At 43.4% G+C, this 19,594-nt stretch overlaps 1 protein-coding gene across 13 annotated transcripts in view; it reads left to right on the forward strand.

The window, feature by feature from the left end:
* Positions 1-19,594, forward strand: part of TLL2 (tolloid like 2) — a 109,310-nt gene that overhangs the window by 80,718 nt on the left and 8,998 nt on the right. For 9 of the 13 annotated variants that reach the window (XM_021398134.1, XM_021398138.1, XM_021398136.1 and 6 more), the window contains 7 exons: positions 1,055-1,215; positions 1,957-2,137; positions 3,696-3,821; positions 4,708-4,835; positions 4,929-5,142; positions 6,144-6,394; positions 7,559-7,693. In XM_021398134.1, the coding sequence (XP_021253809.1) occupies positions 1,055-1,215; positions 1,957-2,137; positions 3,696-3,821; positions 4,708-4,835; positions 4,929-5,142; positions 6,144-6,394; positions 7,559-7,693 (1,196 nt within the window). Of the gene's footprint in view, positions 1-1,054; positions 1,216-1,956; positions 2,138-3,695; positions 3,822-4,707; positions 4,836-4,928; positions 5,143-6,143; positions 6,395-7,558; positions 10,508-11,562; positions 12,268-14,790; positions 14,839-15,873; positions 15,928-16,683; positions 16,801-17,949; positions 18,016-18,417; positions 19,194-19,594 lie in introns of those variants that run through there. The other 4 variants (XR_002439207.1, XR_002439206.1, XR_002439208.1 and 1 more) reach the window with 4 other exon arrangements.

Raw genomic sequence — 19,594 nt, forward strand, 5'->3', positions numbered from 1 at the left:
GTGCTGAGGAGTCAATTCTAATTTCCAGTTATGGGGAGAAAAGAACACTTTTTCAACAGAAACTGTTTCTGTCAGCGTTCTGTGTGGGCAAATAGCCTGCCCCATCCCAGACAGCTGTGCTCCCTCTGGTGGAGGGGAATGCAATACTAACCATGTTGTTCCTCAGATAAAGTTCTGTGCTAAAACTAGTGAAGTGCTAAGCGTAATAAGCAGATGGTTTGGAAAGTTTGGGTGAAAATACAAATGCTTTGTGCAGTTTGTTTGTCTGTTTTATTAGGTTCTACAGAACACTTGGTTTTGTATAACTCTCTGCTGTAACATGTCTATAAAACACTTAAGTTAATAAACACACTCACTGCACTTTTTTGTATTGAAACTGTCCCTTGTGTTAGTTCTCTCAATGCAAAATGATGCTGGGAAGAAGACATGGGAAGCTTTTATCTCTTTGGATTTTGAAGTTCTGGCACGATTTCATTACTCCAAAGAAATAGCAAGGAAAAAATGCTTTGTTGCAAGTAGAATTTTGCACCAAAAGAGCAAACCAAGGTTGATTCCTCTAAGGTAGAAGCCATGTCCTCTCTCAAAAGGGTGGAGCTGAGATACCCTGAGTTTTTAAAGCAAATGAGAAAGTAAAGCTAAGTCTCTGGCTTTGCCTTGTATTTTCCCTAGTAAAAACTGCACATGTTAAATTGAAATTATAAGGTTAATAAACTGACTGTGGGTGAATTTACCAAGCTGACATTTACAGCTGTGTTGTGTGTATTAAGTCAACAGGTCTGTAGTAAGCCCAAGGCTGTAGAGTAGAATGGAGATCAATCTTACACAGTTTAAGTGGCTTCTAGGTTTTGTAGCCTGGCTGCATTTCACTGGTGATTTATAGCAGATGAGGTTTCTGTCTTCTCTGGAATTCCCAGCATTTTAAACCTGCTGTAGAGACTGGGATTTGAAATGTATCGTCAAGCAGGGCCTGATTAATTTCCCAGCTAACAGTGTGGCAAATTTTTCTATCTGAATAGAACCCAGTAAAACTCGTGTTCATTTATTGTCTCTCCAGCTGCCTGTGGGGGCTTCATCACCAAGCTCAATGGGACCATTACTAGCCCTGGATGGCCCAAGGAATATCCTACTAACAAAAACTGTGTCTGGCAGGTGGTAGCTCCAGCCCAGTACCGGATCTCTCTGCAGTTTGAAGTGTTTGATCTGGAAGGCAATGATGTATGTAACCTGTCCCTGCATCTGTGTGATTACTGGCTAACTTGGAATTGGATAAATCCTTTGGGTGCAAGGATGAGGAGACTGTCTTGCTGGTGGAGCTTCTGGTTGTTTCCTCACCCTTGATATAATAAGCTGATGACAATGATTGTTTGCCTTGAAGTCTGAATCTCCCTTCTCTATGGAGCATAGGATTAAAGCTGTTCTGTTACAAACGGGCATCTTTTCTCTACTGGCTTTGCAAAACTGTAGATGTTCTCCATCCCTATTAGGTGTCCCATCCTACACTTTCCCAGGGCTGCTTTTGTAGGAAGATAAATGGAAATGAACAGTGAAGTAGAGTTCCTCAAGGGTAAAGAAAATAAACAGGAAAAGAATCTGTTCTGTGCCCTGCCAAAGACAGGATGGATTCCAAATGAAGCATTCAGATTTCACTTCCTCCACTGTAAATGGCTCTTCCTTAATTCAGCTGGCTGCTGAAGTTCATTCAGTGCTGTCAGGCTCTTGGATAAGGTGGGAGTCATTATTTTAAATAAATTAAATGGAAATGCTGCTATTCTGATAAAAAATACTGATACCATAAGTCTAGAATAGCAAGGGGATGAGAACACTGACAGAAGAGGATTTGGGGAAACTGGGAGTGTGTTTGAGTATATGGCTGTTTTCTTTCCCTGTCAGTCAAGCCTCTGTCCCCCCTCTCTCTGGAATGCTCTATTCTAAATCCACTGCTTCCTCTCTTGGCAGGTCTGTAAATATGACTATGTTGAGGTCCGTAGTGGGTTGGCTACTGACTCCAAGCTGCATGGCAAGTTCTGTGGCTCAGAGAAGCCCGAAGTAATCACGTCATATGGCAACAACATGAGACTGGAGTTCAAATCAGACAACACAGTATCCAAGAAAGGATTTAAAGTCCACTTCTTCTCTGGTATGTGGCTTGACCCCTCTGATTTAACCTCTCATTTCTGGTGAATTTTCTTCAACCTCCTCCAAATTAGGCAGAGCCTGACATAGTGAGATGCATCTAAAAAGCATGGTTGCTCCATGCTGTCATCTTTCATCTTGTTTTCTCAGCGTACTGTAGGTCCGGTTTTGCAATGTGATATCAGCAAGGTGCAAGGATTTCATCAGTGCATCTGGTCCGTCCACAGTGGAAAGCAATGAGGAACTTGATCCTAGAACTTCTTTCTGTCCTTGGAGCCAAGAATAGCTTTTTCATCTGAAACTAGGAGAGTTAGAACATCTCTAGAAATCTTCTGTATAATGATCCTTCCCATCAGCGCTGTACATACTAGTGGAAGTTTTGAATCCTTCATACCTCTTGGTTTTTGCATCTTATTGGCTTCAGAGGACAACAGTGCACTGTATAAGAGTGGGCGTTTACTTCCATACTCTGTTTTCAATGGAGGCTGAGGAGTATTAATAGTTTTGAGGAGGATGATCAAGCAAAATGACCTTGAGTTAGACTGTTGCAGAGTGGAATCAGGGCTAGGGGTGTGACTTATTAAATTCAACAAGGAAGTAAAGGTAAGGTGGCATACATTTTATCTACAAATATGTTCGGGAGTGAGGAAACAGATGAGCTCAATGAGCTCCAGGGTGGTTAGAAGAAAAATGGGAAATAAGCTGCTTCTAAATTAAATTGGACTGGAAAGTGGGAGCAGATCGTATACTTGGAGCAGTGAGATTTAGTAATGTCTGTGAAGAGCAGTAGAGGCAGAAAGGCAAAATTCTACTTTTTTTTTCAGCTGGAACAGTTTGTCAAGGGAACTCTATGTAGCGAGAGGGCACTAAAAGCAAATGCCTTCCACTCTGCCTTCTGGATCCTTTAATTGCTTTTACTGTGATCCTGAGTTTTTATGAGCTGAATCTCTTGGATTTGCTTATGAGAAAGGTGGGACAGAAGTGTCTCATTTTTCCTTTTTTCTGAACCCTGCATGGGTCACTGGGTGAAAGAGACAGGTTGTCTGTAGCCTCAACATAGTACTGAATACACAGCAATGAATATTTGGGGCGTATTTCTGCTTCAGAGTACAGCTCGTACCTCAGATGCCCTTCTCCATCTGGCTACTTGTGCTCTGGGACAGAGCAGTTTAAAGACAGAGGCTTATCAGAGCATACATGAATTTGAAAATACAGAGATTGGCAAGTAGATTTTTGCCTAGACTAGTGAACAAGTATTCAGTGATTCTTTTCCTGGACCCTATTCTAAAAGAATAAGCCATTGCTACAGGTTTCTTTTAGATAAGGAATCTTTAGTTGTTCAAAACTTTCATTATATAATAAAACAATTTTGTAGTACATCTTATGGAATGAAAGACAATTGAAGAAAATGGTATCTGGACTAAAAAGGTGAATTGGACTAATTCAGCAACAGAGGTTGGAGGTTTGTGGTGATATCTGCCAGTTTGGATATAGGACTCACCTCTTGTGACTGTGGTACTTTGTTTCTCACTGGCAACTCAGTATTTGTTGCTCTTGCCCAGACAAGGATGAATGCTCCAAAGACAATGGTGGCTGCCAGCACGAATGTATCAACACCTTTGGGAGCTACATGTGCCAGTGCAGAAATGGCTTTGTGCTGCATGAAAATAGCCATGACTGTAAAGAAGGTAAGTCCTCTGCTCCCTGCATTCAGGAAAGATGAGCTACCACAAACACCATCTGAGCCAGAGTGCCCTATATTGGAAGCTAATTTGTACAACTGAGGGTCTTATAAGTCCAAGACACTGAAAACATCCCAGGTAGCTGAAGAACTATCTAGGAAGTGCAATAAGAGGGCTCAAGAGCTTGTTTTTGACTGCATTCATTTCCCAGTCTGGCCCCCTGTATGGCCACAGGGATGGACAGGTTGGGGGCAAGAAGTGAAAGAAGTAGTTGGGGGATGTCACCATCAGACTAGTCACTTCATTTAAGGCTTGGATTTAGTCAGAAAAGAGGCTGAGATGATATAACATTTTGCTGATGCCAAAAATACTTTTCTCCCTGCATGCCCACCCCGAACTGTGTACTGCTGTGGCCTTCCGTTGTACAGCCACTGGTCCTTGCCTGATTGCTCCATGATTCAGTTTTTCAAGTCAACAAAACAAAACAGCTCAAGGCTGAGTTAGCACTGAAGTCAACATGACGGTAGGGTTAGAGACCATGCCACTGGGAGCAGGCAGATGAGCTGGAGGAGCAGGAGAATACATTTGAAAGTGAGAAGACTGATGAGGTTAATGAGGTCTGGAGAATAAGATAGTCTTTCACCAGCCGACTAGTTAATTCAGCCAGCTAGTCTGGCTGCACTTAAGGATGACAAAAGTATAGGCCTTTCTGGGGACAAACCCACCAGAACTAGGTAGCAATCCTGAAAGATCTTATTCAGTGACTGAAGCCTTCCTTGTTTCTGCCATAGTTAGGGTCTCAATGGGGAGAGAGAAGTTTGTAAGATATTTCAGTAAAACAGTTAGTGTATGAGACTCTCCTTGATGCCTCTGTCTTACCATCTCTTTCAAGCTGGTTGTGAGCATAAACTGAGAAGTGCAGAGGGAATGATGAGCAGTCCAAACTGGCCTGACAAGTACCCTAGCCGGAAAGAGTGCACCTGGAATATCTCTGCAACACCTGGTCACCGAGTGAAAGTAGTGAGTAACCCGTGAGTGGGAGTGCCAGGGGAGAAGCATTCTCAGGTTTATAAGCATTTTTCTTCATTTTCCTTATTTTTATTCTTACTGTAGACCTTTAATGAGTTTGAGATTGAGCAGCACCAAGAATGTGCCTATGATCACTTGGAAATGTATGATGGGCCCAACAGCAAGTCTCCTATACTTGGCCGCTTCTGTGGCAGCAAGAAACCAGACCCTGTGGTAGCTTCTACCAACAAGATGTTTCTTAGGTTTTACTCTGATGCTTCTGTGCAAAGGAAAGGTTTCCAGGCAAAACATAGCACAGGTAAGCTAGTTCCCTGCCAATACACCAGTGTGATAGGATGCCATCAGATCTTGCTGCATTGTTTACCAGTCAAGATTTTAGGAAAAACCCATTTGCCGAAAAGTGTGTCTGAGTTTTATCTGGTTGGAAATTGTGCTAACCAGCTCCCACTATTGACACCATACCATACATGCTAGCTGAGAGGTCTACTGATGTCAGATGTTCCTACTCACCTTCAGTTGTTTAAATAGGAGATGCTTGGCTGAGTGGCAACCTCTAATGTTCCTCATCATTCCTCAGAAAAAGAGTGGATACAACTTAGTCTAGCAAGGGATGCCTTTCAGATACAATGGCTCTCACACAGTGAGCTCATACTGGATTGGTTATGATGGAAGCAAATATGTGTTTTGAACATACACAGCAAGACTGATCTTATATTTGCAGCAACTCAGACGTGGGCGTGTTGTACCAAGGTTCTTTTCTGAAATCTTTGTCTCTGTAAATGAATGAAGCAGACCTTGAGCAGCACTACATATTCCTCATCAGCTGTAGGGAAACCACCAAAGTACATGCATTGAGCTGTCTTACGTGCAATGTGTGGGCAGATTATTTTGGAGCCCAGGTTTCTAATATGCTTCAACTTATTGCTGGCAAGATATTTGGGGTCAGAATTTCAGCTGCAGGACAAGTTCAAAGAACATATTAATCTTCCTTCACATTGCTGTTCTATAAAACAATATTTTTTTCTGGCCAATATTAACTGGTCATTTCTTTCTCTCCATGTTCTGCACCAAAAGAACCAGGCTTTTCTACACTATATGGGTCATTGGATTCATGGATGACTGAAGAATTCACACTTTTACGCTAGTTAGATGCAGTGGTTAGTAACCTTGCCTGTTGTTATACGTACTTCAAACTCGAGGTCATCTTTTCCCGCAGACAATCCAAAAATGGGAGGGCAAGTTTTCTTGTGAGGTAGGGCCTTTGAGGAGATTGTGTTTTGTGCCCTTTTCTTCCTTCAGTGTGTGGTGGGCTCTTAAAGGCTGAAGTACAAACTAAGGAGCTGTATTCCCATGCTCAGTTTGGGGACAACAACTACCCAGGTCAAGCCAACTGTGACTGGGTGATTGTAGCTGAAGATGGTTATGGGGTGGAGCTGATATTCCAGACATTTGAGATCGAGGAGGAGGCTGACTGTGGATATGACTACATGGAGGTCTACGATGGTTATGACAGCACCGCACCCCGCCTCGGACGCTTTTGTGGCTCTGGGGTAAGCTGCGGTGGTGAGGATTTCACAGGGGTATCTGGAGGCGGGAGGGAAGGGTATTCTCATTTCCTGATTTTGGAGAGGGATAGCTGTCACAAATTGGTGTGATGAGAATGCCTTGTGTGTCTGAATCTTGCTTCTTCCCCTGTTGCTAGAGATCACAGTCATTTTATCTAACATGTGAAGTTGGTCTGAAAACCAGCTGACTTTCCCTTTTCAGCCCCAGGCTATGTGCATCAGCATGGGACTCCTGCACTGCTGTGCCCTAGCCCAGCTCCAAAATCACTATGTGAATGTGAGAAACTGCTTCCAAAATCTGGTTTAATCCTCAGTTACTTCCTGCCTGAAGCCAAGTTACATTTCCAGTCATGGTCAGTAGAGGATGAAGGGTGAAGCTGTTCGTTGACTCCTAAATTGTTATCTATGTCCTGACTAACAGACATGACTTTGTTAGTGTGAGCAATAGGATGTGATATTTAAAACCAGAGGTTCTATGTTTGATTTCCCTAGGACTAGAGCAATGATATTGGCTAAGGTGATTACTGAATTTAAAGAGAAACAACCAGGTAGTACGTGTATCAGGACAGTCTATGCAAACTGGGGAAAAGGTATGGAAAACAAACTAAGGCATAGCAGCTTAGTGTGAAGAAGTTCAGGACAGTGGGATAGTAATCACCTACCTGCATGCTGACAAACAGAGGATGGTGGGGAAAGTTTCAGGAGAAACACAGAAAGGTTGTAACAAGTCACAGCAGTGAGGGAAGCAACTGGAGCTTTGCTTGCAAGGTTCGTCAAAGGGACTCAGCTGCCAAACAAGGTACAATTTGGACTGTGTCATTTCCTGAAAAAATTAGCACAAACTGGAGCATACTCAGAGGACTGGAACAAGAATATCCAGGGAGTCCTGTGAATGTGACCAATCAAAAACAACTGGAAGAACTGGGATTGTAGAGTGGACTGGCATCAGTCTTCAAATACAAAAGGCAAGCATGCAAAGAGCAAGAGAATATGCTCAGAAAGTCAGAGCAGGGCAGGAGGTACTGAGCACTGAGTACTCACATTTCCTAGCCAGACTATCCTCACTGTGAGCTTAAACTCTGGCATCATAGCGTGGACAGTTATTTAGCATGCAGACTTGACCACCTTGTGTTCTTTCCTTTTCTGCAGCCTCTGGAAGAAATCTACTCTGCAGGAGATTCCATCATGATTCGATTCCACACAGACGACACCATTAACAAGAAAGGATTTCACGCCCGATACATAAGTACCAAATTTCAGGATGCACTGCATATGAGAAAGTAACTTGACTGCTCCTTATGGACATACCTTACCTGAAGAATGAGATGTTTAGCTGTGATTTTTGACTTTTTAAAAGGCCTCTGTGCACCTGGCCAAAAGCAGTGTGCAGTATTTTCTGTAACTAAAACTAAATCCAGTCACAAAGGTTTGCCTCTGAAATTATTAGAGTGACTCTCTCTTGTTAACATGCCTAGGACCAAAAATTGTCTTCTAATCATACCTGCCAGGGCATAACTGTTGTGTTTTGCATCACTTCTTGTAGGGTTGAATGAAGACTGAGCTTAAACTGAGGAAGATCTTAGTCTCTTGAATATCCTGTCTCTAGATGGTATTTCTTAAGCATCCTGTATGTGAACTGTCTAAATGCATTTCCTGGAGCAGGTGATGCGAGCATCCACCCAGTAGGATTTTCTCAGAGGACACTGTGGACTGTCTACTCTCCCCTACTAGCCCAAGTTAGTCAGTGCAATATGAGAACAACCACACAGCTGGGACTCGAGATGCCAAGACTCCTTGTGTCCCATCTATTCCATGTCTTGGTTTTTGTGGTTTGAGAAGTAGTCAGGGGCGTGGGGATGGCCTCCTTAGTTAGCTGCTAGCTACTTGGACCACAATGAACAAAAAGTGGTCAGTGCTTGATCTGCAGTAGTTGTCACAGCACACATTAATAGGAAGTACTTTGAAGCAGTGGCCAAGGGAAAGCTGGTGTCTAACAGGGATGTGTTTTGATAGGAGGCAGAGCATGAATGTGTAATGGTGGCAAAACTTAGCAGATGGAACACTGACAGTCTGCTCCAGTTACACGCCAGGCAAGGCAGCTCAAAGGGCTATAGCAGCAGTCCAGGCTTTATCTTAAATAACAAGTCTCTCCTCACTCCACCCATGTTTGCTTTCTCAGTCATTTTATGCTTCTTCCTTTCCACATTCCCGTTGTTCCTCAGTACCACTTCTTTGTGAGCTTTTCCTTTTCATAGCTATCTAAGCTGTTCTCTCCAGAGCTCCCCACAGCTACCAAGGGGTACTCTTACAGCATCAGCTAGCTGGAACATCTCACAGGAGGACACACTGAGTCAGAGACTGTCAGAATCTCTTGGCATGTTGTCACGGTTGTTCCTGAGATGACAAAGGGAACAGAAGCCATGCTACAGGTCAGCTCTGGTGAGCTCTGGGAACCTGTCAAACAGGTGCACGCCCCAGGCATAAGACAAGGGATGGGGGAGTTCTGCTGGTTTGTGCTGCTTCATTCTTTGCCAGCCCATGATCCAGTCTATTAGCTTCACAGCAGTTCTATAACCCTGCTGTGCGTACAAGATGATGACTTAAGCACTTTGAGCTATAAGGCTGAGACCTGCTCTCTGTTGCAGTTATTTATACACATGGAAGCTACTGAACCATTGCAGAATTAACAGATAGCTTGGCACTTCTTTGAGAGAAAGTAGGGAAAACTGCGCCTTGTGGGGAAGTACTGTAATTGAGCTATTGATAAGGGAGGGTGAAAAAAGAAAAAAAGACTTAGTTCTGAATGATATTTCATTATGGCACTCATGGGCAATTATGAGCTAAAAGCTGAGGTATGTTAGCTTTAATAAAGTATTTATAATCCAAGGATTACTGTTTACATAACCAATGTACTGTCAGGCTCTGGGGTGACACCTGCTCATCGAGTGCATGACTGTGGAGAAATGTGGGGCCAGCACCACTGTCAGGCACAAATGACTTTCCTGGAGATGAGACCATTTCCAAATGGATAATAAATAGACCCAGCCTTCTCTAGAAGTCCTTGAACAGAATATGGTCCAAGTATTGTGAATACTAGGAGAAACAAATGCATGAAAGTATTTTCTTGCTCAGAACAAGAAAAATAAAATAATTTATAAACACAATTATATGTATATAAAATGTGCATGTAGAAGACCAGTAGTCAAAGCCTTAATAAGTGTCATGTGAACAATACTGTACCATGGACTATAGCTTTACTGCAGGCTGTATAAAACCATGTTATTTGTTTGTTTTTCCAGCTGTTTTTTTTTCTTCTCAGTTTTTGAGGCCTTTTTACAGGCAAGGCCTTTAATATCAAGCTGTTTGACCATACAGGTCTGAGGAAGTGAGGACTGTTAGCTGTGGTCTGCTTTTTTCCTTCTCTTCCTTGATCCCATTCAAGCAAAACCACAGTGGCTCAGGTCTGGAAATAAAAGCCTGATGCTGATCCCTGTGAAGCAGAAGGAAAGTAATAGGTGGCAAGCAGCAGTTCAGATTTCCTGGCTCTCTAATGGGAGAGAAGTTACTATGGAAGCTTCCTGTGTACTTCAACATCTGTGTCTATGTTCTGATAATTTCTTATGTTCCTCAGACTTTGTATTCAATGTTCTTGCTTGTTGCAGGTGCTTGCAATGTGGTTTGATGCATCTACTGCATTTGTTAGCATTCAAGCAGGTGTCTTTTGTGACAGTGTACTTACAGCTCTTGTACTGTACATTTCAACCAATGATCTGTGTAGAATATTTCTGCTGTACTGACTGGGTGTTAACAGTCAATAATTCTAAATGTCTAGAAGTTTCTCAAGCAAAAAAAAAAAAATGTGAGACCCTCTAAGGTGTGTATAAATATTCCAGTCTTCGTGTGGTTTTACATTTCAATAACAAATAATATTATAGGTGGGGAGGAGAAGAGGGTGTGGGGGCAATCAAAATGTACCTATGTGCTGAATAAGTCTCTGCGTTCATTAAAGACTGGATTCAGTTGCACGTTCTATTGTATGCATACATACACTACTTCCTCAAGGGGAGGAAGTTTCTTAATACATCTTTGTTCTGCTGACTGTTGTTTGAGTCTGCTGCTACTAGCAGGTAGGATTTACTGTTTGCGGAAAGCAATTTTTCACTTTGGCCTTAGGTTTGTCTTGGTTTTTAGAATTAAGAGGGAATTTAAAAAGTGGGATGGAAGAATTACTTGGTCAGCCAAAGGCTACATCATTGTCTTCTGTTCTACACTGGTCCTTTATTGGGCTGAGATGCAGATCTACAGTGATAAATATGGATCTGGAAATTAGTTCCTAAACAGAATTACAGACAGGCCATTTGCTGCTCTACAGGATATGGTCTTCATGGCCCAAAATCTCTGTGATGTGAAACTTCCATGCAGAGGACAGGGGAATTGAGTGTGAGGCAGTTGCTCTTTACTGCAGCTTTGTGCTCTACACTCCCACTGTGGCAGCAAAATGTTCAGTAGACAGGCAGCATTAAAAATGCTTTTCTTCCTCTTTCTGTTCTCTGAGTGATGCATATCCTGCTTGCTAAGGATCATGTCTGTGTTCTTTCCCCCACATGTCCTCTGTTCATAAATGTCCCTGAACATTTCCTGTGGTGCGTGTTGCAGCCACTCAAAACATCATGGTGACTGAACTTCCTCCAGACTGCTCCCAAAGGCAGAGCAACAACAGAGATGAAGTAAGGAATAAGTGTCTTGATACAGCCTCCTACACTGGAGTATGACTCTGCACAACTTGATTCTGGAATGTGCCTGGATGCTGGCAGTTAAGCCACTTTGTGGGCATGATTTCCAAAATGAGGGCCAGTAAGCATCCAGTCATGCAGAGAATTATGGTCCAAAGTGATGATGAAACATTGGAAGTGATGCAGCCCAAGTGGAAACCAGTGGTAAATAGGAGGTGATAATAGAAGATGGAATATGAACCAATGTGACAGCTGTTAGAGAAACATTGCTGTGTGCAGCTGCAGCAAGATATGCTGTCACTGTTTTCATGATCTATCTGTACACTGAAAGCCTGTTTAATGATATTTCACAGGCTTATGTATTTCCTCATCTTCACAAAGTATTTTCCCTTAATTTCTCTTTCAATCTTTGATTGCCAGCCACCAGTGCTATCCGACATGGCCAGTTTCTTTGCTTGAATCGGGATTTAATTTTCCAGAAAGTACCCAAAGGTCATCCAGTCACCATATGCGAGGTGCTGAAGGGAATATCTATTGTCTGCCAGGAGATTCTTCATCCTTTATAAACGTGAGTAGTCAGTGGTACACCAATCAAGACAAAGGAAGATGCCTAGGAGCACACAGGCCCACTGATCTCAGCATCAGGCATGAAACATGGCAGCAGAATTCCTCCACTTTGTTCTGGCATTTCCCGTAAACATGCTCTGGCGGACAAGGTGTCAGCCTTAGAAAACAAAAGCAGCATTCCCCTCAAACTGGTGCACTCTCAGGGCAGTTTTGTTGTTGCTTGTTTTGTTCTGTTTTGTTTTTATGCCACGAGGCAGATAAAAAAGAGCTGTGGTTCTTAGTTCCTTGAAGCCCAGTGTTGCACATGCCTGCCACTCTGCCCCTGGTAGAGGAGCTGCTTTATCAGGTGTGCTGGGATCCAGCCAGATTGCCTGACTCACCCTGACAGAAATGCCATTGTCGTCTTCCTCTTTACAGGTCTCCAGTTGGCTGTGTTTTGGTTTTGTTGTTATTTTTTTTAACAGGAAGAGAATCTCATTCTAAACGGAACACTAAGCCTGGAGTTGGACAGCCCGCTGTTAACGTGGGGAGGGATTTCTTGTGGAGAAGAGCAAAATGGTGAGTGGAGCCGTCCTGTCTTGGTTGAGTCAAGTTTCGATGGAACCTGGGGGAGCGGGGAGAGGTCAGAGAGATGAGGCTGTGGGAGTTGAGATGCTCAGAGCCCCATGAAAGTCACATTGGATAATCTGCACAATCTGTGAACAAAAGCAGGGGCACTGCAGGGGTGTGTGTGCAAATAAAGATAACGCGATGTTGAATTACACTCACTTTAAGTATCAAAATTTCAGAGCGGGCTGGTCAGGAGTTTCAGTCAGGTCTAGAAGTGTCCTTTCTGTTCTGAAGTAAATGTATTGGAAGTCATTAGTAATTTACATGTAAATGACATCCTTGTCTCTCCTGACTGGCTACTGTACAAATTTGCATATTTATCCATTTTTGCAAGTGATTTGAGACAATGGCTTTAAACTGTTATACACATTAAGAGAAACAGCCTTGTTCTCAGTGTCTTGCTACAGTTTCCTATACTTGCTTGGTAACGGGTTAGAGGATTCAGCTTCCAAATATGACAGTCTCAGTAAGATGTTCTGAATACTGCGTTTTGTACAAAAAAGCAGCTCAGAAGAGAACACAAATGCTTAGGTTACCCGTTAAATACATAAATACAGAACCAGGTTTTTCCTTTAAATAAGAGCTGTGTGTTTTCTGTCCTCTAGTGTTAGAAGCTAAGTATTTGTCTCTGATCTAAAACTATGGTTAAATAAACTAGGAAAAACATTTCTACTCAAACTAACGGCTACTGATGAGGTTGTCAACAGTCAGTTGCACACAGATACAGTTTCACAAATACCTTGAGCACAGAAAGATGAACATATATAGATGTATTATTTATGTGGCTCCTTCTGTTCAGACTTTAATCTTACCTGCATGCACAGTCCTGAAATAAGCATAAAGTCCATTAAGTGTATATCATTAACCAAGAAGGAACTCAATTTACAGCTTCAGAGAAGAGATAGGTATGAATATCCAAGCTCAAACATTAACAGGTCAGCTGTCCAGAAAGGTTCGTTTCAGCAAGGAAGTTTGAAGAATGCACAGTAGAAAATGCAGGTGAGAATGCCTCTGCAGTGTTTCATTCCCAGCTGGCAACATGGGTGTAGCCATACCTGGGTCTCTGAGGAGCCTGAAAGAGATCCTTCTCACTTGGTGACTGATTGTTAACTGTGCGTGCTCAGAGGCATTTCCCAACATCTGCAGTCCCTAAGCCAGGTTGTTTGAAGGCTACGCTTCCAGTTCAATGTCCACAGCTTGCCTACAAAGGCCACAGTTCCAAACAAGCCTCTGACTGCAGCTAGGAATGGGAAGATGAATTCTGGATCTTTCAATAAAGATCATGATCCTTCATATCCAGCAACGTGTCCTGCTCCTAGACCAAAGGACTTAGACTGAGCTAAGACTGAAGAGTGAAATCTCTCATAACTTGCTTGTGTTCTGAGCCTTCCTTCTCCATAACCTGCAGTATCCAGGCTTCTATCTGCATGCTTTCACTGCATTGACCTCCCTGACCAGAAATAACCAGGCCCTATTCAGGACATGGCAGAAGAACTTCCTGCAGTCAGAAAAAGGACAGCTTTGTGCTGGCTCCCTCTACACTTCCTTTCAGCCTTCTGTCACCTTCCACATCACTTCCAAGGGAGACCTCAGCAACTCTGCTCTTTCACTCAATTTTTATTTAATTCTAATGTTTTTATGGCTCTGGCTGGAGTTCAGCAGAGCTGCTGCTTATGGACATGATACTTGCTCCTGGATTAGAGGAGAGGCTCCCATGCTGCTTGTCCTCATCCCTGCCTCCAAAGCTCAGCTTCCCTTCGCAACACTGCCACTAGCACAAGTCCCTCCAGTAATCTGCTGTTGCTGCAGAGCTCGCTGTGTAACGGACTCAGTACTACTTCTAGCAGTGTGGCTACAACAGCAAGAGAAGCTAAGAGCAGTTTTTAACTTTCTCCAAGCCATTCAGAATGCTACTCTGTATCCCAGACAGGCAGACAGCTCTCCTTCTGTGTGTGGAAACAATTTAGTCAGGAAAAGGTTAATATTTTTCTATCTTTTCAGCTGTCCTTGAATCAACAAGAGCAGGAACATGTGATTAGTTTGTAGCTCAAAGGCTGCAGGTGCAAGTCCTTGCTATCTTCCAAGGTACCCTGTACTTTGGCTTTGTTTATCCCCCAGCCATAGTGGTAATAAAAAAAGTTTTGCCCTCTTAGTGGGGAGTTGGCAGAGTAAACTTATTGCAGGGTAAGTCTCTGCATGATGTAAGCAAATCAGGCAAACCAGTTCATGTTTCCTTGTATTGCATTCTTAAATAGCATTGCATGCTTTTTTTTCTTTTGCTTTTTTTTTTTCTTTCCCTCTTGAATAACTATCATATGTTTCCTGTTCAGATCACATTGGTATCTTCCCATGCCATCACCTCCGGACACTGCAGAAATATCCCTCTCCACTCCCACAGCTGCGTAGGGCACTTACCAATTGCAGAAACTCTGATATTGTTTTTCTTCTTCTTTTTTTTAAATTTCTCTGCAGGAGGTGACAACGTCTTTCACGCCCTTTTACAACACAACTGTAAATTCAGTAAGTACACTGCATAGGATGAAGATCAGCTGCCTACTTGGCACCATGGTATACCTAGCAAGTGAGGAATATGATTCTGGAAGAGAAGGAGCTGCTTTAATGGGATAGAGGCTGCCTCGGAACCTTATCTGACATGCTGACCTATTGCTGCTGACATTATATTTTATTTGTCTTGCCACTGAATGAAAATACACATCTGTGCTAAATCTTTTCGAAAAGACAAGCATTTCTTCTCTCTTCCCACAAAAAGTTGTGTGCATGCAAAGATCTGGGCTTTACAAACTGGCCTTCCTGCTTGCTGTACTGTCTGCGTTCTGATGCACAGTCCCTGCATGGGTTTGCCTCTTCCCAGCATTTTACTGCATAATCTGTTGGCTGTAGGTTGGGAGTCAGCCTGTGTGAAGGGATAACAAGCAATATACCTGCCATCATCACTGTGTGATAGGCTTTCAATCTCTAGGCCTCAACTGTCTTGTCACTTGTAGTCAGGTGTGACATTTTTGTGAAGGCTAGGAAAAGCCAGAGAGTTTTGATATGGGGTACACCCAGATTTCAGTGCCCTTGCATGCCTTGCATCTGCAAGCCCAGACAGGGTGTGCAGTGCTTTCTAGTGATGGATGCTCCAGGTAGGGGCATGCAGGCACATGCTGCAGTGAAGACAAAGAGCAGATTTGCAAATGCACATAATTTCTGGGGGCTTCTTGCTCCCCTTTTTGCTTCTTTCTTTTCTAAATCCACCCTTTTCAGGCATATATTGGTGCTTACCTCTTGTATATGCTTTTTTCCAGTCTCGAGCCCCTTTTTGAGGAAGAGCATATATTCTTTCCATTCAGTTAGAGCCATTGTTGGAAGGAACAGTTTGCGCTCTTGCTTAGGACTGGCAAGCACAGGCCAACACCTCAGGGTCTGGCTGGGTTCTCCAAGTGTAATCTACCACATGCTGCTGTTGAAGTCTTGCAACTGATTAGCCTCTGTCTGTGCTTGCTCTATATGGAGTACTTTTTTGTAAATGTTCTATAATTGTCTTATTTCTAGATTTCTGCAACTGCAACAGCAAGCACACCTGTCCAGACAGATTGTTCTTATGGGGTAAGAGTTTTTTTCATCATTTAATTTGACTGATTACATGGAGTGGTTTCCCTCTGAGATCATAGAATCTTTTGAGTTGAAAGGGACCTTTAAAGGCCATCTAATCCAGCACCCCTACAGTGAACAGGGACACCTACAGCTTGATCAGGTTGGTCAAAGCCCTGTCCAGCCTGATCTTGAATGCCTCCAGGGATGGGACATTCACCACCCCTCTAGGCAATCATTTGCAGTGCTTCACTTCCTTTGTCGTAAAAAAAAACCCCTTTTTCCTTACATCCAGTCTAAATCTCCCCTCTTTTAGTTTGAAACCATTTCCCCTTGTCCTGTCACAACACACCCTGCTAAAGAGTCTGTCCCCTTCTTTCTTATAGCCCCCCTTTAGATATTGAAAGGCCACTACAAGGTCTTTCTGGAGCTGCCCCTTCTCCAGGCTGAACAGCCCCAGCTCTCTCAGCCTATCCTCGTAGGGGAGGTGTTCTATCCTTTGGATCATTTTTGTGGCCCTCCTTTGGACATGGTCCAACAAGTCCACGTTTCTCCTGTACATCTGGATGCAAATCAAACTTCCACATCTCCTGCCTATCCCAGTGTGTAGCATGGCTGGGCTTGATAGCACTGTTGTGGGCCAGCACTGTAGTTTTGTTCCTTATGTTGGCTGTTCTTTTTGCATGCTAGGGCACACACTCAGCTACTAAGCACAGAATTAAAGGATCACACTGCATATGTTTGACCTGACTCTCTTTCTTTGTGGGCTAGTATAAACCCTGGGTGGTTGGAGTAGCTGCAGGGATACCCAGCTTCCTGGCACTGGTCCTTGCAGTCATCTTGGCAGTGGTCTGTGTTCTCCAGTGGTCAAACTTCAGATGGAAACAGGTAAATAACTTAGTTCACCTTAATTTTCTTGCCACTTCCAAACCTAGTCCTCCATGTCAGAAGCCTGATTCAGTCCCTTCTGTAGCTCTTGGAAAGTTCAGGACCTCAATCCTAGGCACTCAGGCTATCACTGCTTTGCTTAGGAGTTAAAGGATCATAAGGATAAAAGAGAAATATATGTGAAAATTCAGAAGGGACACATTCAGGTGTTCTGTTAACTAGCAGGAAACAAAATCTATGGCCACAGTTCTTCAGTTGATTCTTCTCACTCAAGTAGGAATCCTCTGATTCCAAAATGGTGTTATTTAGCTCCCAAAGCATTACCAAGTTGTTTCATAATATATAGTTTGGCCAGCTTTTCCTCTGTTCCAGGCTGTGGGTTGGGTTTAGATGCCCTATGTCCCCAGTGATGGGGTAGAGTCAGAGGTTTCTGTAGCACCATGCTTCCTTCCCGTGAGGTGAAAAAGCACTCACACGCCCATGGAGGAGGAAAGCCAGGAAGTACTGCGGCAGCCCAACACTGACAGTTCTGCCTAAAATGGTCTGTTCCTTCCCTCGCCACTTAATAAAAGTTTTTAACCAGCTCTAGTTCTTGCATGGCTCATTCTGTTCTTACTCCAGAAAGAAATCTGTAACAGTACCAAGGGAAATGGCATCCCTGTAGTTGCTGTTCATTAACATCTTTTTGTCTTTTGTTCTGCTTTTCTGATTGTAAATGTGCAAGTGAGGCTTTTTCTCCTGTATCAAATGATCACAAGGATTTGGAATGTTTTAGTGAAAGCAACTCTTGGGCATTAACTTCTGATTAGATAAAATTAATAAATTAAAAATTAATTAAATTAAATTAAAAATAATTAAATTTAATTTAAAATTAATTAAAGAAATTAATAAAATTAATTTCTGATAGATGATTCCTATGGGCTGGCATCAAGCTGCCAGTGTGATTGTCCCAAATGAAAAAATCAGTTTGACATGCATCTTAAAATATGTTAGTTTATTATCTCCCGCGGTTCTTTACACGCTAATCATGTTCTGAGTTCTGAAGTTGTTTAATAACAAAACGTTTTCTCACTGCTTTGTGCTCCTTGTGCAGTTATGGGTGAGTTGCAGATAGATGTTGTTTGTCACTGTTTTTGTTCGTTGCTTTAGATGAGTGAATGTCATGAAGTGCAGGAAGAACATGAATATGAACAATCCCCTCCCGGACCTCCAAATGTAAGTCATCATTTGACTGACTCTTAACATGTGCTACTGAGTTACTAAACGTAGGGATGGCTTTAGTGTTAGCAATAGAGACATCACAGTAAGCTACTTTCCCTTGCTTTCCCAGAGCTCCTATGTTACAAGTATTTGTATGTGTCTGTTTGATGGAATCCCAGAAGAGGGCCATGTGATGGATTGCCATTGTTTTAGAGTACAAGGGTATTAAAGTTGCATCCCACATGGGCAAAAGTTGGAGGGAGAATAAGGAATAAACCAGAAATGTGACCAAATACAACATTTTCTTTAAAATACTGCCAAACAGTTCCAAAGAGAGGCAGGAATTCTAGTGTTGACTATTCTCTGCAGCGTGAGTACTTAGTGACAGCCATCACAGAAATGATATTTTGCCTCTAGGATATTTACCTGAACATGATGGAGGAGACAACAAATGTCTATGTAAATGAAGATCAAGGAAAACATTTTGGAACAGGAATCCAAGCACAAGCAAAGCCCCCACGGGCGAAGAAGCCCAGAACAGTGCCACCTGTGACGGAATCCGTTTATGAAAATCACCCTCCCTCTCACTGAGAGAAAAGGACCAAATAACGGCTGGGAGCAGAAATAACGGACTCGGTTCTCTTCCTGGTCGCCAGGGGTCCCACGACTGCGTTTCAAGAACAAGAGAGTTTTGTGTTTGTGCGTCCTTGAAATTCTGGAGGACAGGACAGAGAGACTCAGTGTGTGGAAAGAACCTGTTTGAGGTTAAGGCTCTGAGAGGCTCAGAGATACTCTCCTCATTTGGGGGGTACCAAAACTCTCTGGGAGAGGTGGCTTTGGTGTCCTCCTACATTTAACTTACTCCGCTTTAATAAAGAACATGTAAGTCCTCGTAGTGATACAGCTGGTGGAGAAGAACAGGCAGAGTGTTTGCTGGAGTCCCCATCACTCAGATGCTTTTGCTCCTCACAGATGCCTGGGAGGACACAGAGGCACCCTAGCTCTCATTTGACAGGCGGAGACCAGACTGTAAGTGAGGAAGAACTCTGGAGGCCAAAAGAAACTCCAGGTGCTGTCCTTACCCCCAGGGATGGCGGTTTCCCCCCGTTCTCTGCTACTCCTCCCTCAGAGAGGTGTCTCGCTCTCTTTCACTGTTCCTTCCTTGGTGCTCCCACAAAAGGTATTTCAGCTGAGATGTGGAATGGGAGTGTTTATTCTCCTGTGATTTCAGCAGGAGACGCCATGTGAGAACTGATCTCCTCTGCAGCCCCGTCCTGATTTCTGGGAGGTGCTGAGGGCCCACAGTGTCGGTCAGTGCTGTATTGGCAAATGCTTCAGGGAGACAGAGGGGCCACAGGGAAGGTGCTCCCAGCCCTTCCAGCCTGTGCAAAGGCTGGGCCATAGTGTGCCTGATGAACGAGAGGGGCCCCCAGCAGCAGGCAGAGGTCCCACCAAAGGGGAGCAGCATTGAAGCTCTGGCTACCTTCAGCCTCTGAACTGGGGGAGTGCTGTCCTCCAGGAGGGATGTTGCGGCTTTCTGTCAGCCCCCTGTGGGCAGCATACTGGCAGGGTTCCTTGCAGGCAGCAGCAGTGA

The sequence above is a fragment of the Numida meleagris genome, chromosome 5, assembly GCF_002078875.1.
Source record: "Numida meleagris isolate 19003 breed g44 Domestic line chromosome 5, NumMel1.0, whole genome shotgun sequence".
In the NCBI taxonomy this organism is placed as follows: Eukaryota; Metazoa; Chordata; class Aves; order Galliformes; family Numididae; genus Numida; species Numida meleagris.